Source organism: Leptopilina boulardi, unplaced genomic scaffold (genome assembly GCF_019393585.1).
Source record: "Leptopilina boulardi isolate dan_hultmark-lab unplaced genomic scaffold, ZJU_Lbou_2.1 LbouV2_316, whole genome shotgun sequence".
NCBI lineage: Eukaryota > Metazoa > Arthropoda > Insecta > Hymenoptera > Figitidae > Leptopilina > Leptopilina boulardi.
The window spans coordinates 2,109,302-2,136,735 of NW_026137881.1; the positions used below are offsets into that span (position 1 = coordinate 2,109,302).

Below are 27,434 nucleotides of genomic sequence, written 5' to 3' on the forward strand. Positions count from 1 at the left end.
GGAATAAAATAGTCCATTTTGTCCCTCTTGACATTGTAAAAAGGATGTATTAATATATTTTAATATTAAGAAATATATTAATACTTATGTTTTTTCACGATGACTAGTGTCAAAAATGGCTCTTTTTTACCCTAGGATTAAAAATTCATTTTTTACTCACTATAGGGCCAAAGAATATATTTTCTTTTCTTGGGTCCAAAAAAGTAGTGTTTATTTTACTTTCCTTTTCTTATTAATATACTGAAATCTTTAAAAATATTTCAATACATTTTCATAATAAACTAGTTTTAGTTCAATAAAAATTATTTAATTTATTTCTAATCGACAAAAATTTAAAAAAAAAATTCTTAATTATTTCAAAAAATAGAAAATTTAAGTGAATAATCTAACGTGCTTTTATTAGGAAAAAAAGGAAAAAAAAAGAAGCGATGAGATGTTAAGAGCCTTTTTGCCAAGGGTACCTACTTATTATTAGATGTAAAATTTTGATAACTCGCGGATGTTACATTAAGATGATAACTTAATCTAGTGCATTATCAAAAGTTAAGAGGTCATCTTATAATTTTTGCAGGTATAATTTTCTGTCGACTTGTGTGACTTTAGTTAAAACTATATACATACATACATATATATATAAGGTATCTTTGCGGGGTAATACGTGTGTGGCTTTGCAAGGCACTCTTGAGAGAATCGCGCGAGTACTCTCTCTATATATGGGGAAAATAGAGTTTTCGATCTTAGCAAGTCAAATTTATGTAGATTTAAGTCGCGACTGCGGCAGCCAATCGACAGGCGAATTTTGCAAAGCAACCAGTTTAAATTTCTCGCGTACAACCCCCCCCCCTCCTCAACCCACTTCATATCATTTATTCATCGGCGACAACCTTATCGAATTCAAGTTTTCAAATTATATTCCAAATCGATCAATATAATCTCATACGGTTTTTCTAATTCTCTTTTTTTTTATACATATTTATATGGCAAGTGATGAAAAGTTTTTGTTTAATCAGGAAAAATTTATTTAATATTGTTTGTGATTTAATTTTCTACATAAAATTTAATTTATTGCATTTCAATGATGAGAGAAATTTGTTTAAATAAAATATATAGAACGCTGACATAACCTAAAAATGGAAATTTCGTAAAAATTTATGAAAATTTTATCTTTGTTTTTTTTTTCATAATTTAGGTTTGAAATTATTGGAACTTTCGATTTAAGAACGTTTCGTTGAAAATAGTTGTGAAACTACCTTAATACTTGTAAATCAGACATTTGACTTGTGTAGTAGCCTTGTTACGGCCAACTTCAGGGCGAGTGTTTTTTTTTTTTTTTTGCTCCACCGCCAAAAAGTGTTTTTTAACTACTGTTATTTAATTTTTAATCAAAAAATTTCAATACCAAATTATTTATTTAACAATGATTTAAAAAAAGAAAATTTTAATACATTTTTCTACGGAATTTCCATTTAGACGAGTGTTTTTAGGTTATGTCAGCGTTCTATATAATTTTATTTAAATTTTCCTCATCATTGCAATGCGGTAAATTAAATTTTTTATGTAAGAAATTAATTAAATTATTTTTTTTCACAAACAGCATTTAATAAAAATCAAGGCTCTTGAAAAAATTAAATTTATTTTTAAAAAGCCAGAAAAAATTTCTTTTTTAAAGCAAAAAAAAAATTTTTTTTTTAACTTTCCAATTAGAAAACTAATTTATAAGATTTTTTTGTTGTAAAATAATTTTTTTAAATATTTTTTTTTTCTCAAATTTGTAAATTTAATTTCATAAATAAATTTTAATTAAAAATAAAAAGTAACAATAAATTCACAAAACAATAATTTATTATTAATTTAATGCAAAATAGCGTGAATGTGGTAAAAACAAATTTTTTTTATAAAATCAGTGATACTTTACTGTCAATTTAATTTGACAATTTAATTTTTAAACGAATATCAAATAATTATTATCGGGAAACAATTGAATTGTATTTTATGATTGACAATGACAATTAAAAATTAACAGCGTAAATTCGGTTTAAATGTTACACGAATATTCTCAGTATTGATATTATTATTATTATTATTATTATTTATCTACCTCGGAATTTGTTACAAAAACAATTATTTAAAAAAAAAATATTTCTTTTGCTTACTTTTAAAAAATAATAATTTAACATTCTGTTTATTTAATGAATGAAAAATAATAATTAAATCATTTTTCAAATTGAATATGCCAAAGAAAAAATCTAGTCTCATTTTTGTTGCAACTCAAAATGATTCAATGCTTAACGAAATAGAAAGTGGCGCCACAAATCTGGTTCATTTTTGTTGCACATCAAAATGAGCCGCCTAGGCCGCTCATTCTGAGTTCAGTTTTTTTTCTGTTTGTGAGGTATCAAAAAAAGAGTAACAAATGTTTTTAAGAATTTATTTTTTCTAGATATACATATATATATATATATATATATATATATATATATATATATATATATATATATTAAAAATGCAAATTGCTTGGTAAAATGTCACGATTCGTCGTGTCATAATTTACGGCTATAAATATTGCAAAACGTGAATAGATAAAATATTGTCCACCAGGTAAAGTATTTTATATATATATACGAGTTGCTGTGAATTTCAGATTTAAAATTCTACATATGTCTCTTTCTCTCTTGCTATATATACATATATATGTTTTAATCAAATTAAAAAAAAAATGCCTGGAATTTTTTTTTCATATATATTCTATATAACTGTCAATCGTCCTTCAATCACTGAAATTTACAGCTACTCTTTTCAATTTTCGTGTTCGAACGTTGAATTACGACGAGTGCAATTTCCGCTTCCGGCAAAACGAGGCGCGATTTACTTTTATATATATATATATATAGAAAACATGTATATATAGTATTGACTACTACTTGAACGTACTACTAATATGATAACTTCATTTTGAAGTAAAAGCCTTGCGGGATGCAAAAAGACGCGGAAATCAATCTGAACCACTCGTTCACGCCGGAAGTGGAAAATTTCGTTAAACGATGTCGCAAGAAATAAAATTCACGCGGAAAAAGTGAATAGTGTTCTCTTTTTTTTTTTTTTTTTTTTTTTTTTTTTTTTTTGTAAATTTTTGCACTGAATTCTTTTCACAGATACACAGAAAAAAACTTGGTGTTAAAAAGTAAAAAGCGATCTATATTACAGAATTTTTATATAATCGAAAATTCACTTCACTAGAATGTTTATTTGTCAGAATTTTTATTTTCTCGAATAACATAATAGGCATTTTAAAGAATTTTTATTGGTTAGAATTTTCATTTTATTCTTTCAGATGAATTTTCATTTGTTCGAATTATTATTTAATTGAATTTCCATAAAACCGATTTTTCTGCAAAATTTTTACTTAACCGAAAAATCATTTAACAGAATTTCTAATTGATAGAATTTTCCTTTGTCCGAAATTGCAAATGGCTGAACAAATAATCGATTTCGGCGTGATTTTTAAAATCAACTAATCACAATTTTATGAATAATTTTTCATTGGTTGATTTTAAAAATCGCACCAAAATCTATTGTTTGTTTTGCAATTTGCAATTTTGGACAAATGAAAATTCTATCAATTAGAAATTCTGTTAAATGATTTTTCGGTTATGTAAAAATTCTGTAGTTTGAAAAATCGGTTATATGGAAATTATATATATTTATTATGGAATGACCCAAAAAAGATCCAAAAAAAACAGTTATTACTTCAAAAAAAAAAAAAAAAAACAAAAAAAAATTACGGAATTGTTATGAAACTTGGTAATTATTTGATGAGAGTTCAGCAAAATAATTACCAAGTTTCATAACGATTCGGTAATTTTTTTTTTTGAAAGTTATAACTGATTTTTGGATTTTTTTGGGGTCATTCCGTAATAAATATACGTTTTTATTCCTAACTTTGTATCTTTTTGCAATAAAAGAATATTATTTATCGCAAAGAACATAATTACCAAGTTTCATAAGGATCCGTTAATTTCTTTAGAAGTTATAACCGATTTTTGATTTTTTTGGGGGACATTCCATAATAATTATGCGATTCTTTTCTAAATTTTTTTTGTTTTTCCTTTAAAGGGTGTTATTTATTACAAAGAACATAATTACCAATTTTCACAACGATCCAGTAATTTTTTTGAAAGTTATAACTGTTTTTTTGGATTTTTTTGGGGTCATTCCGCAATCAATGTACATTTATTTTTCTAAATTTGTATTTTTTTGCATTTAAAGAATGTAATTTATTGTAATGTAATCTGTAAAGTGAATTTTCGGTTATATAAAAATTCTGTAATATATAAAATCATTTTAATGAAAATTCTACAAAATACTAATTCGAACAAATCAAAATTAGGCTAAAAAATAATTACGACAAATAAAATTCCATGAAAATCCCCCAAAAAAATCGGTTATAACTTCTAACGAAATTAATGGATTTTTATAAAACTTGGTAATTATGTTCTTTGCGATAAATAACATTTTTTTATTGCAGAAAGATACAAAATTAAAAATAAAATTATATTTATTATGGAATAACCCAAAAAAAGCAAAAAAAAAAAAAAAAAAAAAAAAAAAAAAAAAAAAAAAAAAAAAAAAACAGTTATAACTTACAAAAAAATTACCTGATTCTTATGAAATTTGGTAATTATATTCTTTGCGATAGATAACATTCTTTTATTGCCGAAAAATACAAATTTCGAAAAAAAGCGCATAATTATTATGGAATGTCCCAAAAAAAATTCCAAAAAACAGTATTCACTTTCAAAAAATTATCGGATCGTTATGGAAACTTGTTAATTATTTGATGAAAATTCTCCAAAATAATTATCAAGTTTCCATAACGATCTGTCAATTTTTTTGAACGTTATAACTGTTTTTTGGATTTTTTTTGGTTATTCCGTTATAAATATACGTTTTTATTCTTAAATTTAGATCTTTCTGCAATAAAAGAATGTCATTTATCGCAAAGAATATAATTACCAAGTTTTATAAAAATCCTTTAATTTCTTTAGAAGTTATAACCGTTTTTTGGATTTTTTTTGGGACATTCCATAACAATTATGTGCTTTTTTCTAAATTTGTAATTTTTTTCCTTTAAAGGATGTTATTTATTACAATGAACATAATTACTAAATTTTATAAAAATCCGTTAAGTTTTTTGAAAGTTATACCTGTTTTTTTAAAATTTTTTTGGGGTCATTCCGTAATAAATGTACATTTATTTTTCTAAATTTGTATTTTTTTTTTGCCTTTAGAGGATGTAATTCATTGTAATGTAATTGGATTATATAAAAATTGTGTATAATATAGAAAATCGTTTTGATGAAAATTCTGCAAAATACTAATTCGATCAAATAAAAATTCAATTCAAAAATAATTATGACAAATGAAATTCCAAAAAATAAAAATTCTAACTAATGATTGTTGGAATATAATCAATCCCTTCAATTCGATATCCAACTCGAAATAAGTTACAGCAGTCCAAGTTTTTTTCTGTATGTATAAAATAAAAAAAAATTTACAAATTTAATTTTAATTCTCTTCACTATTTCCGCTTAGAGGTAAGATGGGGAAATTTTTATTTTATACTTTTACTCTCCAAATACTCTTCAGGTATTAAGGTCGTCTAACATAACCTTAAACAAAAAAAAAAATTTTAATTCTGAAAAATTATGTTGTACTTTCAAACAAATTTAAAAAATTATATATTAAAATAAAAATTACAATAGTTTAGAATTTACTTTTTTTTTAAATTAATATTTAATAATTGTTGAATTAAAAAAAAAAAATAATTTTACTGCTAAACTATTTTTATATAGGAACGACAAATTGTTTCAATTAAAAAATATTTGGATATTGTTTGGAGAATAAAAAATAAAGGGATTTTTCGAATTGAATTTTCATCAAAATTAATAAAATATAAAAATTTGTTCAGTTATAAAATTATATTATATATAATTAAAAAATTTTCTTTTATTAAATTAAAATTTTTATTAATAATTATAAATAAAAATTGTACATTTTGTAAAGTAAAAATTTGAAATATTGTAAAACTGTCAAATATATTTCGCAGATATTTAAAAAATTTTAAAGGTAAAAAAATTAATTTAAATTTATTGATGAAAGTTCAGTTGATGTTGATTGGCATTTGCTCTAATTTAAATTGAATTTAAATACTGTATATATATATATATATAGAGTAAGAAAAATTTATGCACAGACACGAAATTTAAAAATAAAAAATACTTGAAATAATTTTACAAGGAAATTATTATTATTATTGTTAAATTTTTTTTTATTTAATACAAGTGACTTGCATTTGTGCGAGCCCTTTTAGCAAATAATAATAGATCAAAAAATCGTGACTTTGCATAAAATTTTATCTCTATAGAGTAGTAATGAAATAGAGTTGGAGTTTTGCACATAAATATATAAATAAAACGCGGGAATTGCAATGCACGTGATAATTATATTTGCCTCTCTCCAGTGTTATAATCATAATAGAGAAACAGATTTTCCACGTCATCATTTACATATTAAAGTAGCAATAAATAATCAAGAGTTCGTAAATGTAAATTTGCGAAATAATTAACGAATGTTAATATAATTTAAAAAAAAAAAGTTTTAATTTTTTAATTTTTAAACAAATATTTGAAAATATTAAAAATCATGAATTTTCTTTTTTTAATTTTTATGTGCAAAACTTGCTCTTATATTTTATAATTTAGAAATTGAAAAAAAAAAATTATTATAATATTGTATTTTCCAATTAACAGGTGAACAATGCAACGGCACGAGTGCAGACGAAAAAACCACCAACGGTTCCAAACGGTAGGTCAAATATAAAAATATCTTTTTTCTTTTTTAGATTTTAAAAATTGTCAATTTTTACACTCTCTTCTATTTTTTAGAAAATTGGTTCGTTTAAAATATTTTTAAAAATTTTTTTATTATTTTATAAATTTTTTAAATCAATTTTTGTTTTATTTATATTTTTTGTACTAAAAATCTTTTTTTTTATTATTCTATAATTGTTTATGTAAACTTTTCTTTTATTTATATTTTATTTATAATTTATTTATTTTTATTTATTTTCATTTATTTTCATTTATTTTTATTTTTTATACTAAAAATCTAAAAAAAAAGACGAAAATAAATATTGGAAAATATCGCGTGATATATAAAGTCTAAAATTTGCGGAACCAAGTCGTGAATTTATAATCTAAACTTAATTGTGTCGACGTTTAAATTGGGATTCACCATTTGACCGCAAACTCTGATGCTTCTTTTATTATTATTATTTTTTTTTTAATTTTTTTTTTTTTAGCATTGTCCTCAATCAAAAGCGAAAACTCACAAAAAAACCTCCAATAATCCACCGACACATTTGCATAATAAAATTAACCTATTTTATTCACTTTATCCCTGGGAAAAATATGAGATCCAATCAAAATTCAAGTCGTGAATAATAATTTCTATTTTATCGTTTTTCTATAATTGCTGAATTTTATATACTAAAACTGAATTTCTCTCTCTCTCTCTCTCTCTCTCTTTCACTCTCGTGTGGGGAAATTTCATTTTCAAATATACAGAGGGAAACCTCTCTTTAAAAATATAATAGACTTTTGCGGTGTTTATTTTTTATAGTATTTTTTTTGAAATTGAGAGACAAATTTTTAAAATCGTTTCTCATAAAAAATTGAAATTTGTTTTTAAAATATAATATTATTTAATCTCATATTTTCCTTTCGCAAAAAAAAAGAAAACTAAAAATTAATTGTAAAAAGTTTTTCTATTTTTATAAAATTTTTTTTTCAAATGTTATTAATTTTTTTAAAAATTAGATTAAATTACATATACTTAAAACCAATTTTCTTTGAATTAAATAAAAAAGTGGAAATTAATTTTCCATCTTTAAATATAAATTTGTCACGTGAATAAAAATTTTATATAACGTTCTTATAATTGAGATGTTATGCAGTGTTTATTTTTTGTTTTTCGAAAGAGTCGATTAATAATTATTTTAATACGATGATGATGATTATTATTATTATTATTATTATTATTATTATTATTATTATATTATATATTATATATTTGTACGAGTGCAAGGCTGTGGTGAGAGATTAAAAATATCGTTTTACTTGAAGAAAAACAATCGATCTCGCCAACTGTTTCTTAACAGTCGAAAGCACCTCTAATTATAACCAAATTCATACGACCGCATTCTACTCTATTGAACCGTCCCTTAGTAACAAAGAGAGACTGTAATTTGTTAACTTACACTCCATTTCACATATCCTTCAACCTGAGATAGTGTAAAATGGGTGAAATATTAAGTTTATACTGACTATTCATTTTATTTATATCTATATGCTTATTTATACATTTAAATTAAAGTAAAAAAAAAAATTTCAAATTTTTAAGACCACAATGAATTTTTAAATATTTCTTTATCTTAAATATAGTAATTTTTTGTACTCAATTTTGAATTCAACAAAAAAAAAAATAATTCTTACAGCTAAATTATTCATTTAAATCAAATAAATATTTATCACTTTTTTGTAATTTTATAGAGGCGTATGATTTTTACAATAAAATCGGTACGCATAATTATGTTCTAAAAATCATTAGTTAGAATTTTTATTTTATGAAATTTTATTTGTCATAATTATTTTTGAGTCGAATTTTTATTTGTTCGAATTAATATTTTGCAGATTTTTCATCACAACGATTTTCTATATTACAGAATTTTTATATAACCGAATTACATTACAATGAATTACATCCTCTAAAGGCAAAAAAAAAAAAATACAAATTTAGAAAAATAAATGTACATTTATTACGGAATGACCCCAAAAAAATTAAAAAAAAAACAGGTATAACTTTCAAAAAACTTAACGGATTTTTATAAAATTTAGTAATTATGTTTTTTGTAATAAATAACACCCTTTAAAGGAAAAAAATTACAAATTTAGAAAAAAAGCACATAATTGTTATGGAATGTCCCCAAAAAAAATCCAAAAAACGATTATAACTTCTAAAGAAATTAAAGGATTTTTGTAAAACTTGGTAATTATATTCTTTGCAATAAATGACATTCTTTTATTGCAGAAAGATATAAATTTAAGAATAAAAACGTATATTTATAACGGAATAACCCAAAAAAATCCAAAAAACAGTTATAACGTTCAAAAAAATTGACAGATCGTTATGGAAACTTGATAATTATTTTGGAGAATTTTCATCAAATAATTAACAAGTTTCCATAACGATCCGATAATTTTTTTGAAAGTGAATACTGTTTTTTGGAATTTTTTTTTTTGGGACATTCCATAATAATTATGCGCTTTTTTTCGAAATTTGTATTTTTCGGCAATAAAAGAATGTTATCTATCGCAAAGAATATAATTACCAATTTTCATAAGGATCAGGTAATTTTTTTGAAAGTTATAACTGTATTTTTGTATTTTTTGGGTTATTCCATAAAAAATCTAATTTTATTTTTAATTTTGTATCTTTCTGCAATAAAAAAATGTCATTTATCGCAAAGAACATAATTACCAAGTTTTATAAAAATCCGTTAATTTCGTTAGAAGTTATAATCGTTTTTTTTGAGGATTTTCATGGAATTTCATTTGTCATTCTATTGAATCACTTAAAATTCTGTTAAATAAAAATTCTGCTAATTTAATATTTAGTTAAATTAGAATTTTTTGAAATAAAAATGTAATTAATGTAATTTAAATTCGATTTTTCGTAAATATTCATATATAGCTTTGAATAAACATTAAAATAAAAATAATGAAATTATAGATCAGAGAATTTAGAATCAATGAGTAATAGTATACAACAAAAGCATTTTGTGGTTATGATATATCAGTGAATGCTGATAGTTTCTAATTAATCTGGCTATTATTTTAGACTATAGTTGTTCAGATTGTATATCAATTTTCAATATTCATAAATAGAGAGAGAAATGGGTTTGTTTGTTGCTCAATCTCCACAAAATCATTGTAGCGTCATCATGAATTTGCATACGTGCAATAAGTTACATTGTATATATCTGTCATGTTTCATCAAAACTGTTATTTAGTAGCGGTGATTACATATAACAATGAATGAATATTACAAAAAAATTCATATCTTTTTTTGCTAAAAAAAAATAATTTTTTTTTACCAAAATTATTACATTTGAAAAGAAAAATGGAAAAATTGGTAATTATTTGAAAGGCTACTTTTTATTAAATTATATTCTATATGTAATTGATTCTGAAGAAAGGGACCTAAGAGGCAAACAAATTTTAGGTTATGTTTCTGATTTTCAATGAGTAAAAAACTGATTTTGATTTTACATGAATAAAAAGGAATTTTTAATCAAGTTATCAATCATAAACATAACCTAAAATTTGTTTGCTTCTTAGATTTTGAAGAAAGTGATCTGAGAAGCAAAAATATTATAGGTTATGTTTATGAAAAATGAGTGAAAATACACAATGAAAATCAACTTTCATTACACAAACTGTCATTAACATAACCTATAATATTTTTGCTTCTTAGGTCTCTTCGTTCAAAGTTAGACACTAATATGTGACGTGCTCTGAAAAAAGAGGCCTAAGAAGCAAAAATTTTTAGGTTACATATATGATTGTTTGAAAATTGAAAATATACAAATTTAAATCTTTATAAAATTCAAAAAACTGATTTTGATTTAAAATAATTTAAAAAAAATTCTTAATCAAAGTATCAGACTATCATAAACATAACCTAAGAAGCAAAAAATTATAGGTTATGTTTTTATGATTAGAGGTTGAAAGTACAGTTTTTATTGCATTCAAAAAACTGATTTTTATTTAAAATAATTAATAAGAAACTTTTAATGAAGATATTAAACTATCATAAACATAACCTAAAATTATTTGCTTCTTTGGCCGCTTTTCTTCAGAACTTATCACATAATTTTAATTATTGTGGTCTTAAAAAAATAAATTTTAATAATTTTTAACAATTTTCAATAACTTAAAAAAAAACGTAATAAATTTCTTACTCTTTTTTAATTGAATTAAAAAAATTTTAAATGAATTTTAAAAGAAAAATAAATTAAAATTTTTAATTTAATTAATGAAGTTTTTAAATAATAAAAAAAAAACAAGTCCCTGATAAAATATAGCGACATAAATGAGAAATTAATTTGCGAAAGATTTTTGAATAAGAAAGTCATTAATTATACCGGAAATGTGTTTGTCAATATATTCGTCATCCCTTTTACGAGAGAGTGTTTTTGAAGTTTTAAAACTTTCTATTCTTATATATATCTATATATACAACCACAGGCGCATTTATTTTCAAAACTAACAACAACAATTTACGTCCCATGGAACTTTTGTTGAGTTTTTCATTACTTTTCACACCCCTTGAGTGTACTTTTCATACTGAGACAAAACTATCTTCATTTTTTACATTTCCCCCATTTTTCTCCTGATTTATTTATCTTGAAGAAAAATAAAATTCTCCAATTTATTTGCAAAAATAAAAAGTTGCGTAAAATTTTTCTGCTTTAAATTGACGCAAAACAGTTGAAGAGAAAAAATATTTATAATTCTCTTATTTGGTTCGCAAAAAAATGTAAAAAAATAAATTGAGAAATTTTTATTTTATTTTTTTCTTTTTTAATTTTGGACCAGAATTTGAATTAATTCTTCTTTCTTTCCTTTTTCCTCTAAGATGAATAATAAGCGAAGGAAACTTTATAAATTTTCGTGCCAAAAGTTAAAGACATAAGTTATTTCCTCTTTTTTATTTATCATTTCTTTTCTTGTTTTTTTTTTTTTTTTTTTTTTTTTTTTTTTTTTCGTGTACTCTTTAATATTTTTCCTTCTCTAACACAGTAAATTTCTCGAAGCTCTTAAAAAGCTCGATAATTCCCTGTGGGTAGTAAAAAATTTATCTCTCTCTTCTTCATCATATTTCAACAAGAAAAATGAAGCTCCATACATATACACGTGATTCTTAACTATATAGAATAATATTCTCACTCTTTGTCAAGTTCAATCTTATATACTTATTAAAAAAAATTTATCAGACGTTCTGTACCATTTATTGGCTTTGACAATAAAAAAAAAAAGTATTTGCAAAATAATATTTTTTTTGGATATGGATAAATAATTTTATTATATTATGTTATTATATTATTTTTATTATTATTATTATTATTTTTATTATTATTATTATTATTATTGGATTACAAAATTAGAAATATTTTAAAAAACTAATTTTTTCCATTAAGTCTTAAGGGCGTGTCAAAGTTGTGTCAATTGTAACATTGGATTACCATGAGCAAACTGAAACAACTTTTACATGCCCTTAAGAAATAATTTCTTAATAAATATTATTTTTGGCTATTGTTTTTGCATTGTATATCATTATTATTATTGTAAAATCGAATAGTTTTTGCCTGAATTCCTGAAGAAAAAAAATTTTTTTTTTCACAAAATGAAAAAACAAAATATGAATTCGTGTTTTCAAAAAAATAAAAAAAAAATGGACTGACGCGTATAACTGCATTCTTCATCTCACGTATACTTTTTCTTTATCATCATAAATTTCATCCTTAATTAAATGCGTTTTCCCGTTGGCAACGACAAGCCTCGTAACCTCGCTCTCATTTGAAAAACAAAATAATAAAATCATATCTCTTCATTTGAATATGGAGAATTTTCTGATGTGAATTTCTGACTGAGGTGAAAAAACGGAAATTTTTTTTTTTTCTAATCGCTTTCAAAGATTTTTTTGTTTCTTTAGAATACTTTTGATTACTGGTGAAAAAATTTTTTTCTCAAATATTTGCTGAGGGATATGAAATTTATTGGTCACAATTTTTTTACTGTTAAATAATTAAAAAAAATTTTTTTTTATAATATCAATTTCGAAAGGTTATTTATTTATTTAGAATATAAACATTTTTTTGTCAAAATTTTTGACTTTTTCTTTTTCGAAAATAAACAATTTTTTCGAAAATTCCCTTTATAAACTAAAGAAAAAATCTATGAAAATTTTTTATACCGAATTTTTTTTTTTTTAAATTATTTATTATATAAATTATTAATTTTTATTTAATTATTTAAACCAATTGTCAAGTAATGCAGAAAAAATGGAAAAAAAATGAAAAATTTCATCTCAAGTAAATATTGATTTAAAATGGAAAAATTTTTCTCATCAGTAAAATGAAAAAAAAAAAAAAAAAAAATTCTCTCCCTACATGTATATATGAATTTCTTATTTCCGTTTTCATTTCAGTTAAATCCTTGCGTTTCTAAAATATCTTTTCACATATTCTGACAGGTGACTTCATTTAAATTTTAATTCTCGGCAATAATTTATCTCAGTTATCGGAATGTTAATTAAAATCTCATATTACCGTAAATTACGGTTATCGAAATTGTTATTATATTTCAATTCAATTTTTTTTTTTTGTTTCAAAATTAATTATTTATTATTTTATTTAGTAACAATTTTATTTTATTTGAAAAATACTCAGATTCAGAACAAAAAAAAAGAACCGTTTTTTTTTAAAGTTAAAAAAAAATTTTAATTTATTTTTTTCAAATTCAATTATTTTAATTTTAATTTCCGGCCAAAAATGATCTAAATTTTGAGGTTATGTTCGTTACAAGGCTCTGTATATAGCCGCTTCCCCACCCCCTTTGTTGAGGGGGTGAATTTCCCGCCAAAAATGACCTAAATTTTGAGGTTATGTTTGTTACAAGACTCTGTATAAAGCCGCTATTCCCCCCCCCCTTTGTTGAGGGGGTGAATTTCCCGCCAAAAATGACCTAAATTTTGAGGTTATGTTTGTTACAAGGCTCTGTATATAGCCGCTATCCCCCCCCTTCGTTGAGGGGGTAAATTTCCCGCCAAAAATGACCTAAATTTTGAGGTTATGTTCGTTACAAGGCTCTGTATATAGCCGCCATCCCCCCCCTTCGTTGAGGGTTAGAGTGGATTTCCCGCCAAAAATGACTTAAATTGTGAGGTTATGTTATTTTGGAGGAAACGACCAAGAAACAAACATAACCTCAAAATTGAGGTCATACGTTGGAGGAAAATAACCAAAAAACGAACATAACCTCAAATTTAGGTCAAATTTTGTCAGGAAAATTAAAAAAAAATTAGATAAATTTTGTTTTAAAAATTGAAAATTATAACAATTATTATTAATAAAAATCATAAATAACATTAAAAAAAATAAATAATAAAATATTAATAATAGTTTTAAATTCCAGAAATTGAGCAAACATAAACTCAAAATAGGTCATAAAGTCATCTACAAAAACAATTAAAAAACGGGGGGTTGACGCAAAGGCGAGGCCAGGCCCCTCTAATACAATAATATATGTATATATATATAACATATAATAATATTAATTATAATAATAATAATTATAATAACTATTTTTTTAATTGTGGTTTAAAAAAAATTTTATTTTCTAATTTAGAAAATAAAAATTTTAAACTAAAGGAATTCAAATTATCGACAATTTTTATTTATCATCAAAATAAGTAAATAAAAATGTTGATGTAAAAAAAAACTAAATTCTTTACAAATTATTCGTATTGGTAGAAAAATATATTTTATTGGAAATTATTATTAATATTATTATTTTTATTCAATGAACTTTATAAATGAAAGAGAAAATTATGAAAATAATTTTCAGTTTTCTTCCGTGACCAAATGTTATTTGGAAAAAGTAATTTATTCAAGCAGACAAGTGCTTCTAATTTCCCAGTGCTTTCAAAGAATCCTCAGTTGCAATCTGTTTAAAAGCTTTGTATAAGCGTTTCGTGAACACTTAAAGAACACTACTAATACAAATTATAAATATATTAAAAAAAAAAAAAAAATTGATAACATAAAAATAAATGAAAAATTTAATCACCATTCGCAAAAAAAAATATTGACAATATTCTGACCTGATTTTCTGTTTATCTTTGCAAATAGTTCTTCTGGCTAGAGACGGATCGGTGCCAGGACTCGGTGAGCTTTTACTTAAAATTAAGAAATTTTCTTCTCGCTCGCCTATCTCTAAAAAAAAAAAAAAAAAAAATCTGTGTTTTCGCTTCTTCTATATACGAGCTTTGCTTTCTTTTTTCTCGACGAGCTACTCGTAACATCTAGGCGCTTCTTTAGTTCCATATACTTGAGACACCGAAAAAAAAGAAGAAGGGGGGCAGTAGCACTTAATTTAGAGGGATTTTTCACATCTGCCTGCGCGAAAAAAAAGCTTTTGAATTAATTAAAACTGCGACGACAATAAAGAAAAAATAATTAATAACAAAGAGAGGGAAAAAATACTTTTTTGTTTATCAAAGTTTCATATATTGACAAAAAATAATTTTTTTTTCATCTCTCGAGATCAAATATATTAATTGATTTGATACGCCTGCCTCCTTCTTTAAAGAAAAATAAAGTAAACAAAAAAATTAATTGAAAAATATTTTTTTAGTGGTGAAATATTGTATTTTATTAAAATGTCATTTTATCCATTAAAATTTAATATTGACCACTGGAAAGAGACAATTTCAAACGCTCACAATTTTGTTTGTTTGGAATTTTTTTTTTTTTTTTTTTTTTTTTTTTTTTTTTTTTTTTTTTTTAATTTTATTTTAATGGCTTCTCTTTTAGATGTGCAATCAAAATTATTGTATTTTCACGCTACAGCTACTTTCATTGCACGATTGTTGATCAAAAGAAATATTCGCAAAGAAAGATAAAAAATGAGAGAGAAATATGTGCTTGATGTGTGCCAATAATGATAATAATAACATAATAATTAATTTCTCTGTATTTTTTTAAAAATTATTTTCTCAATCGATATAATTTTTTCTGGTTACTGTGTATTTTGTGAGTTTTTTTTTATTATTATTATTATATTTAATATCCTAAAAACGCTTTTTGTGTTCATAAAGTCACCACTAAACTTTTCAGATTTGCTACACGTGGAACTTGTTCGGAGACTGAGAAACGTTAAAGTCCTTGTCGGTTTTAATATAAGGGTCGTTAAATTTTCGCCTCGAAAGTAAACTTACGAGGGAGATATATATATATATAGATACCGGCAAAGAAAATTAATAACAGTTTCTGAGACCAACGGATGTTCCCTTGTTACCAGACTTTCGACAAACTTCACAAAACTATATTGAACTCTCAACTTAAGATTGCCAACTTTCCGATTTGAAACGACATTTAGAAAACAATTATAAATTATACAGTTTTCAAATTTTATTACAGCATTCAATTTAAAACTTTTTTTAAAAAAACAATTTTCTGTGAATTGATCAAAAATATCAAAATTGTGTCGACGCCCCTGAATGTGTCATGGCGGTGTTCGAAGTCACGTGATTAATTTCAGGAGACACCGATAGAGGTTATGTTAATGGGTTGAACCTCCTCAAATAAATTATTAATTTGAATCCCTAAACACAGTTTTTAAATAAAATTATTAACTTTTCTAATTTTCGTTTAATTAAAAAATTACTTGTCTCATTATGAAACAAATATTTATAGGGGAATAGTGTCAGGGTTGGACACTTGGCTTTTTTTAAATAAGAACACTAGCGCCACCTGTGTGCGTACGTGACGAATCTTCTAGTAGTGTAACCTAACTTTTTGTGGCATTACATTTTTGGAGAATCAAAAGTAGCGTCTCCTGTGACTTCGGTGCAATCGAAGAGACAAAAAAAAAAGTTTTGTTTGACTTGTGAATAAACCTAAAAAATGTGTAAAAAAAAAGCAAGAATTCGGCAAGGTATGCTTCTTGAATGTACTGTGCGGGGTACATAATTTAAGAAGAAAAAAAGTGAAAAATCGAATCGCGACACATGTCTGGTTATGGTTAGCACAATTTGAAAATGATGCTTCTAGTTAGGGTTGGACACTTTACACAGTTAGGGTTGGACACCCATATTAATTATGAATTTGACACAATTTATAAATAAATATACAAATAAATTTTATTTTATTGAATTTTCAGTGCAAAATTGTGCCAAAGATATTAGAAAAATAATACTTAAATTGTATAAATTTTGTTCATCATTTCATTGAGTTATTTGGAACAATAAAGCGTTATTTTTTGTAATTTGAGTTCATTCCTTTTTTAAACCCATGAAGCTTTACAATTTGTAAACAATAAGTAAAGATAAACATGAAAAAATAAGAATAAAAAACATTACAAATGTTATTTTACGTTTTTACCAATAATGCGTTTCGATTTTCAAAAAGTGTATAACCCTGACTGAAAAGTCCAACCCTGACTAGATTTTTTTTTTTAAATGTTTATAACTTTTTTAATTTTGAACCTATCAATTTACGGTCCACAGCAAAAGTGTTCCTCTTTTGTAGATCTTTCCACCCATATACCACAATTGACTGAATTTATCTAAACAAAAAACCAAAACTGTGTCCAACCCTGAGACTATTCCCCTACTTGAATTAAATAATTTTTATTTTTATTAAATAAATCACGGTTCTTTAAAAGTAATAACAGGTATGTAAAAAATGGGTATAAAATTTTCAATTTGCATTTTTTTTGCCTTTATTTATAGGTTAGAATATCGTTGTAATTAATTTGTTGTCATAAACATAATCTTAAAGCTTAGGCTAGTTCAAAGATAAAGAAACATTTTTTTTTTATTGAAACTAGTATAAGTTTTGAGTTTATGTTCCTGAGAATAAATCAATTAACCATTAGATTTTCTTCAAAATTGAACAATTTTTAATTTTTATAATTTACATGAAATTTAAAAGATAATATTTCACTTTTTGTGGTAATATCTTGAGAAAAAGAAATGTTATAATTTTTATTTCAACTTATTTCATCTCCATGAAGTTGGCGTCGACAATTATTTTTCATGGGACCAAAAATATCAAAATCATTTGTAAAACGTAAAAATACTTTAACAATTTTGGTACTATGAAAATCAATTTTCGACGTTGAGTGTCGACGCCAACTTCAAGGAGGTCTAATTACTAACCTATAAATAATGATGAATAAAATTTACACTGAAATATATATTTACATCCATTTTTGTCATACCTGTTATTATTTCTAAAGCACTGTGATATATTTGAACTAATAATTTCTGAATTTGAAACAAATCACGGTGCGCCAGAAGGTGGTTTAAATAAAAATGAATTGGCACTTAAAAATTCTTTTTGATTATGATTCTTAGATGAATAACAAACATTTCTCAATAGTTTTTAAAATCAGTTTACGTGCCCGATTTAAATAAAATTGAGTTTTTATATAAAAACAGTGTTTTATGGGGAATCAGAATTTATTTAATCTAATAAATACTGTAATAAATGATAAAATAATTACTTATTTTCAATTTTACATATAAATAATTATATTGCTGTAGTGTTTGTGTCCAATTTAAAAAAATTAAATTATAATGTTAAAAGAACGATTTTAAAAGTGACAAATTTTATTTAAGAGAGTCGAATGGTCTCTGAAATTTTTTGGCAAGAAGAGACCTTTAATTATCGCCCTTCAAAAAAAAACCTCCATGAAGTTGGCGCCGATGCTCAGCGTCGAAAATTATTTTTCATGGGACCAAAAGTATGAAATCTCATTTTTAAAAAGGTTTTGGGTCAAAATAATACTTTGAAAAGTATTTCTCAAGGCATTATTTGGAACAAAAATTATTTTTAAAAATAATTTTACATTTTTGGTCCTGTGAAAAACAAATTTCGGCGCTGAGCGTCGACGCCAACTTCATGGAGGTTTTAAAAACGGCACTAAACGTGAAAATGATAAACATTGATTTTAAAATGCTTTCTTCTCGAAAGACGGACACTTTTTACAAAAGCAGCTAGAGATCCTTACCCAAGAAGCACGTAATATATCCTCAATATCAAGGTAATATTACACGTGAGATTCGTAATATAACGCTGTAATATTACAGTAATCTTACAGTGATCTTAAAATGTCCGCCTCAAGGTAATATTACCGGGAATATTACTGTAATATTACTGGGAATATTACTGTAATATTAACGGTAATATTACAGTAATATTACAGACTGATTTGAGTTATTCATAAAGCATAAAAAACGTAAATATATTATAAGTCAATTTGGCTTGTTGGTAAAACTCTGGACTCGTGTGCTTTGAGTTCGGGGTTCGATTCCCTGGATGGGTAGATTTTTTTCGTAAAGAAATGTTCCCATAATATTACTGTAATATTCTCTTGTAATATTACCTTAATATTACGGTATAATATTACTGCAATATTACTGTAATATTACCTTAATATTAGCGCGTAATATTACAGTAACATTACCGGTAATATTACCTTGAGGCGGACATTTTAAGATAACTGTAAGATTACTGTAATATTACAACGTTATATTACGAATCTTACATGTAATATTACCTTGATATTGAGGTTATATTACGTGCTTCTTGGGTATCTTATATAAATTTCCTAAATCCTAAAGATTATACGAATCCATATAAAAACACGATTGCAAAACGGAAAGTAATATAATGACAGGTACATTACCTCCTGCCGCCGTCAGATGGCAGCAGCATGCAGGGCGCACAAAGTCGCAGCTGTTATTAGATTACTTTTCTACTTTTTGTTTTGCAACCATGTTTTTCTATGGATTCGAACAGTCTTTTGGATTTAGGAAATTTATAAGATGAGCGTTTTGGCTGATTTTGTTAAAAGTGTTCGTGTTTCGAGAAAAAAGTATTTTAAAATCAATACTATTTCACGTTCAGTGCGATAATTAAAGCTCTCTTCTTGCCAAAGAATTTCAGATACCGTTCGACACTCTTAATGCATAAATATAAAAACGAAACAAGAAAATAACTTCATTGTTAATAAATTTATATGAACCCAAATCTAAAACATCTATTATCTATACGCATATAAGTATACATTAAATAAATTCTGGTTCCTCATAAAACACTATTTTTAAATATTTAAAACTCAATTTGTTTTAAATTGGGCACGTAAGCTGATTTTAAAACCTATTGAGAAAAGTTTTTTATTCATCTTAGAACAATAATCAATAAGAATTTTTAAGTTCCAATTCATTTTTATTTAAACCTCCTTCTGGCGTACCGTGAAATATACCATTTAATTAACTCAAATAAAAATTATTTTAAACAAGTAAATGAATTTTTTTTTTCTAGTTTTAAAAATAATTTTAATATTTTTTTAAATTCAAACTTTATGCAACAAAAGACAAATTAAATTTTAAATAAACCACCCTTAAAAAAATTACACATTTGTCGTGAGAATTGAAGTTGCAATTGTGGTATTATAGTCAGGGTCAAATAATTTTCTAATTTCCATGAGGCTCACGGAATAGTCATTCTCTCTCTATATATATATACCACGTAGAATTCGATGAATAAGTAATTACATAGAGAGAATGTTCGAATTTTGTTCAAGACAGAATTGGCCCGATTCTCAACACTTATAATGTTACCTAGTTTCGATATAGGGACTCCACTTCAGGATCACGAATAATTGGCCACCTTTCCGTTTCATTAGACATGCCTTGGGAAAGGAGATACAGACCTTTGTCACGCAAAATTTCGATCAATCCTCTTCAAGATATTCCTACGTCAAATTCCTCAACTTGACTTAAATTTAACCCTCCTCTTCATTAGCAACACGTAAATTACATTGACTTTATGTTTACACGAGACGAACCAGATACCAACACAAATTGTCTTGTTTATAGTTAAATAGAAATTTTTTTTTTATTTTAAAGAATTTTAAGTCTTTAGAATTTTTGAAATGCAAGAATTTCCAATTTACCGAATTTTAATTTGTCCAAATTTTTATTTTGTACGATTTTTTATTTCCCACAATTTTTAAAACGCCGAATTTTTATGTATCCGAAATTACAAATAGCCGAATAAATAATTAATGGAAAAAATTTTGGCGCTATTTTTAACCAATCACGATTTTCTTGATAATTTCTGTTTGGTCTATTTTAAAAAATCGCACCGAAATTTTTTTGTTGATTGTATTTGCAATTTCGGACAAATGAAGATTTTTCATTTTAAGAATTGTATCAAATAAGAATTTGGTACCGTAAACAATTTTTTCATTTAGAGATCTTGAAATTTTTTTTTTTTGGCGCACATGATTCAAATTCCACTGAACTTGACAATTTTTTTTTCTTCTTCTTCTTCTTTTTCTTCAGCTTTGCCTCAATCTCGGGGAAAGCGGATTATCTTATCTCGATGTAATCGGCGTTAGACTTTTCTAGAAAATTTTCCCTCGAGTTGGAATTCTATCGCTGCATCATCTTCGAGGACGATCGATCGACTTAGAGGCAATTTCCTTCCTTGGGTACCTTTATTACAGTCAATTACGTCTGACAGATCGATTATCCCGTCGCACACGTAACTCTATTTCCTTTTCTCTTTTTCCCCTCCCCATCTTCTTTTGCTTCGTTCAGGTTTAAATTGGAAATTTTTTTTTGTCTATATACGAATTTAAATATGCGTGATTTGATTTATATATATATATATATATATATATATATATATATAAATGTTTTAAATCCAACGATGAGGTTATTGGCGTAGAATCGTTAGTATAATTGAATTTTAATTTTTATCTATTTTAATGTGTTGAGAAAAATCTTCCATGAGTTTCCTATCTAGGTTGCGTCGGTAAAGTAGACGTAGAGGGCGCCATTGGACATTTCTCGTAGAAAAAAAAACGGTGAAAGCAGAGATTGGGAAAGTTAAAGATTAAGCCAAGTAAGAATTAGATTATATAAAGATTAGACCACATAAGAATTAGGTTATATTAAGATTAGACCACATAAGAATTAGGTTATATAAATATTAGGACAAATTTTGAAATTTTAAATTAAAATCTAATTTTAACTTGAACCATATTTCATATTTGGCCTAATATTTATTTAACCTAATTCTTATGTGGTCTCATCTTTATTTAACCTAATTCTTATTTAGCCCAATCCTTAATTTGGTTTAATCTACATTTGACATAAGTTTTGACACTTGCGCTTTTTCGAATTGAGTCCTTTTCTAAATTCACGATTCAATTTTAAATTATACTTGTATTTGTCGATAAAACCCAATTTTTAGTTTGTGGTTATGTCCGCCTTTCAATTTTGATCAGAATTTTTCGAAAAATTCTTTGTTCATTGAAAATTTGCTTTCAATTGAAAGAAATTCTATATAGAGAGAAATTGAATAAAAGTGTGAAATGAAATTTTGTGCTTTTTGGAATATGCGAGAACTTTGATAACTGAAGATTGCGTTGCATTGCTATATATATATAGGAAGTTCCTTTTGAATGTGTGTTTCGTTTCTCGATTTCGCCTAAGGGAATAAGTTTGAGTTTCACAAATCAAATTCTTGGATTCTTGGGACGAAAAATATATGTCTCTTCTTCTTTTTTTTTCTCACACTTTTCTCGTGCCCTAAGGTGTACATATAACTTGTATACTCGAGTCTCTTATGTTTTTCTATAGACTGGAAAAAGGCCTCTATATATCGGATTAAGGTCGACTTCATCATCACAAGTGTGATGGTAGCAGCCCTACGAGGTTACTCGATTGTTTTAAACTCGTTCAAGTAGTGAAACATCTTCACTTGAAGCCTTTGAAAAAAGAATACAACAAGGTTAAATAATGCTCATAGAAAAATGCCCATCTGATATCTTTCTCTATATATATAATAGATTTACAACTTTTATTTCATCAATGATTTTATAAATTTTTTTTTTTATTTAACAATTTGTACGAATGAACATATGTTTTCTAAAGTTTCAGAAGGTTCAGAAAAATATTTTTAAAAAAAGTTTTATTTGAAATTTTTTTTCTCATGCAAAAGAAGTTTGGAATAAAGATGTGTTTGTAATCGTTAGATTTGTACTTTGAAAAGCTCGTTAAGTGAAAATAAATGGCGGGTTTCGCGACTTGAAAATATTTGAGTTGCTTGCCAGAAGACTTTTAACGCTTGAGTAGTGATGTATTAAGCATAATTTTCTACTTCAGCTTCGTTAAACAGAGAAAGAGGGATAAAAAAAGAGAGAAATAGAGATTTCGATGCCAGGGAATGAGGGAAGTAAATTCTCTGAACATTGGCAAATGTTAACTCTAATTTTCTTCGGGCGTGGTCGTCGATTTTCAAAAGCCCATAGGAAACTAAACACCAATATGTGTTAATCTAATCGAAATTTAGATCAATATTTATCAAATTGCCTCTCTCTCTCATTTCCAGCACCAATTTCCCGAAACTAATTTCGATTTGAGATTCTATCTCTTGATTTTCATAATTCTCTACGGAGAATTATATTCTCTTCCTCTAATTACGGTTTTCATTCTTGATATATGGGTGATTCTTACAAAAAGAGGATATTTTCGTGCCTTTGTGTTATATTATCTAAATATATTGTCATTGAATTATTTGCTTTAGACAAAAATGTCATTTTTGCTCTAACATAACCTCAAAACTGAAAAATGGTTTTTAACGCAAAACAAAACGTTTTCAATTGACAAAAAGCGATAAAAACTTAAAGATAGACACGATAAAAACTTACTAACAAGTATTTTTTTATTTTCCCTTGGTTTAAATTATGTTAGAAATAAATTTTAGCATTCGGATGTCAACCAAAGATGCCAAATGTTAGCAAAAGCAACTGCGCTTGCGCTACTATAACTCTCTTCCATTGGTATAGAAAAATGGGACACATTAGTATGTTCTAAATATCATTAGTTAGAATTTTCGTTTTATGGAAATTCATTTGTCATAATTATTTTTGAGCCGAATTTTTATTTGTTCGAATTAATATTTTGCAGGAATTTTCATCAAAACGATTTTCTATATTATACAATTTTTATATAACCGAATTACATTACAATGAATTACATCCTTTAAATACAAAAAAATACAAATTTAGAAAAATAATTGTACATTTATTACGGAATGACCCCAAAAAAGTCCAAAAAAACAGTTATAACTTTTAAACAAATTATCGGATCGTTGTAAAACTTGGCAATTATGTTTTTTGCAATAAATAACACCCTTTAAAGGAAAAAAATTAGAAATTTAGAAAAGAATCGTATAATTATTATGGAATGTCCCAAAAAAAAAAAAATGAAAAAACGGTTATAACTTCTAAAGAAATTAAAGAATTTTTATGAAACTTGGTAATTATGTTCTTTGCCATAAATTACATTCTTTGATTGCAGAAAGATACAAATTTAGGGAAAAAAAACGTATATTTATTACGGAATGACCCAAGAAAAATCCAAAAAACAGCTATAACGTTCAAAAAAATGAAGTTATAAAACTTGATAATTTTTTTGCAGAATTTTTATCAAATAATCAACAAGTTTCCATAACGATCCGATAATTTTTTTGAAAGTGAATACTGTTTTTTTTTTTTTTTTGCATTTTTTGGATCATTCCATAATGAATATAATTTTTTTTTTTAATTTTGTATCTTTCTGTAATAAAAACATGTCATTTATCGCTAAGAACATAATTACCAAGTTTTATAAAAATTCGTTAATTTCGATAGAAGTTATAACCTTTTTTTGGGGAATTTTCATGGAATTTCATTTATCATAATTATTTTTGTGTCTAATTTTTATTTATTCGAATTAGTATATTGCAGAATTTTCATCAAAACGATTTTCTATATTACAGAAATTTTATATAACCGAAAATTCATTTCACAGAATTTTTATTTGTTCGAATTTTTGATTTTGGAATTAATTTTCTGAAATGAAAATCAAATTCCGTAGATATAATTCTTTATTTATTATGTTTCATAATATTAATTGCCGTTTAATGAAAATTGAAAATCAAGTAAATTCCATATTTATATATACGGTTAAATAAACTTCCTCTCAATCGAGTAGATTGCTCTCTAATTTCAAAGTAAACCACATACACATACAGGCTAAATATCAAATTCTACCTGTGGCTTTGCGCGCTTCTTAACTCAAAATAATGTTAGCTTTGCAATAATAATTCAACACGAGGGAGGATACTTCGACCTGAATTTCAAATTAGATCATTTGAATCCTGAATGTGTTTTCACCTGTTTTATGCAAATTAAGTTTCATGCATCCCATTTTCAATATTCTCGCCCGCTTGTATCACAAATGCGCGCATGTTCTTTTATATTTTAGGAAATAATATATATATTTATATATGATTTTTCATTATCATCATTTATATTAGCACATTTCTTTGTCTCAAGGAGGTTAACATTAACATAACCTCAAACTAAAAATTAGTTTTTCAGAACGAAAAATATATATATTTAAAATTGATTTTATATTTGATTATACGATATTCCAAAAAAAAAATTATTTTTAGTTAAAATTTGTTAAATAATAATATTTCCAAACCGAAAGTTTCATATTTAAAAAATAAAAAATTTTTTTTTCCAAATTAAAAAATTTCCAAAAGTAAAATGTCCCAAAGAATAAAATTTTCAAAATAAAAATTCCTAATAAAAAAAGAAAATGATGAACTGTTAAAGAAGAATAAAAAATTTGTTAATTACAGAAAATAACAAATGAATGTTTCTTTAAATGGAATTTGCATTTTTAAAGTTTAAAAAAATAAAAGGCCAATTTTTGGAGAAAAAAAACGACAATTGGAAAAAAAATATTTTGAAAAAAATGTCCTTTTTGGGAAAATAATAAACTTTGGGCTTTTTGGAATTGTAACTTTGAAACTTTTTTGTCTCTCTATACCATTTTTGATTATTAGTGTGATAAAAAAAATAATTATATAAAAAATTTTTTTATAATTTTTAAAAACTTTAGAAAAAAAAGAAATAGAACTGAAAATGTGACATGTTTTTTTAAATGATGAATTTTTATTTTGTTGCAGTGTGCGTCCAGTGGCCAGAGGGTAGGTGCATCCACGATGTGCCTGAAGAGGCACTTCGGACTCTTTACTCAGAAATCAGGGAAAATTGCCAGGGATTCTCTTGAAGGCGATTCCAAGGCCGATGACATTTCCAAAAAGCAGCTCATACATTCTGAAAGCAAGCGAATTTTCGCATAGAATCCCCACATCCGCCACACCACGACCAAGCCATTAAAAAAAAAAAAAAAAAAAAAGAGAGACAAGTCGAGTGTACATATAGACCACAGTAATTTTTCTTTTATCGATATACACGACGAATTTTTTTTTTCCACCGGAAATGTAACGTCGCGGATACTAAAGGTATTTTTGATTTTTTTTTTAAATTTTTATCAGCGATTCAACTTTAATCGTACTTTGCCATTTGAATTACAAAAATTTTCAAATATAAAAAAAAATAGCTAACAAAAATATTTAATTAGCATTACGAGTTGGAAAAATTGTAATTTTTTCTATTTTTATTTCTTTAACTTAAGAAAAGAAACTAATTTGATCACATTTGAAATTAAAAATTAAAATTAAAATCTAATAATTTAACATGCAAATAGAATATACTAAAAATGATCGAATTTCATATTAAAATGAAATTTAAAATTCCAATGAATATTTTTAAATGGCAATGGACTTTTTTAGTTGAATTAAAAAACCGATTGAAAACCTTTTTCTTTGAGGTTTTTTTTTTTATTTTTTTTTTTTTTAATTCCGCCAGTATTTCTCGATAATAATTTCCTATTTCGGTCCTAACACTGACCTGTTTTAGAAAGGTCCTCGACATACATATTTTTAATATTCGAGTTTTAGGTTTCGCTGATTCTTTCTGCAACCAAGGTGGGTCCATTTTTTTTAATTTACAATATTAATCAGTCTTTAAAAAAAAGGCCAGTTTTTAATTTAACTTTCTCGTAACGAGGAAGTCAAATTTTTAGAAAAACAAATTTTTTTTAATTCGAACTCAAAAATCGGAAATTGAACTGAAAAATTAATATTTTCAGTTTAGTGAAAAGTTTAATTAGAATAATTTTTCCTGTAATTATCGTCTATTATATAAAGTGACGGCGAAATTACAATTTTGAGAAAAATAGTTTTTTCAATTGAAACCAAAGATGACTGAAAAAAAAGAAAAACTTGGGATTTTGTAGAAAGCAAATAAAAATTAATTTCGGGAAAAATTAATGAAATTAAAAAATTAAAATTTGGGATTAAAATCAAAATTTGAAAGTTCAAAATGCGTTGATGACAAATCTAATATGGTCAGTGATAGGACGAATAGGTTTTAAAAATTCAAAACTCAGGTGATTTTACTAAAAATAAAAATAGGAATTTTTTTGATAATTCCTACCAATAGTGAGAAAGAGACAATAGAACAATAAATGCAGTCCTAGTGTCTTAGAGTGATAAATAATCAGGGTTTTAGATAATAGATAATAATTTTTTTTACACCTATTTTTTAAAG

At 25.2% G+C, this 27,434-nt stretch overlaps 1 protein-coding gene across 12 annotated transcripts in view; it reads left to right on the forward strand.

Moving 5' to 3' along the window:
- LOC127283950 (RNA binding protein fox-1 homolog 2) overlaps positions 1-27,434 on the forward strand; it is a 410,297-nt gene that overhangs the window by 330,486 nt on the left and 52,377 nt on the right. For 8 of the 12 annotated variants that reach the window (XM_051309148.1, XM_051309145.1, XM_051309146.1 and 5 more), the window contains 3 exons: positions 6,810-6,864; positions 15,032-15,067; positions 25,946-25,966. In XM_051309148.1, coding sequence (XP_051165105.1) covers positions 6,810-6,864; positions 15,032-15,067; positions 25,946-25,966 — 112 coding nt within the window. The remainder of the gene's footprint in view (positions 1-6,809; positions 6,865-15,031; positions 15,068-25,945; positions 25,967-27,434) is intronic. The other 4 variants (XM_051309152.1, XM_051309154.1, XM_051309151.1 and 1 more) reach the window with 1 other exon arrangement.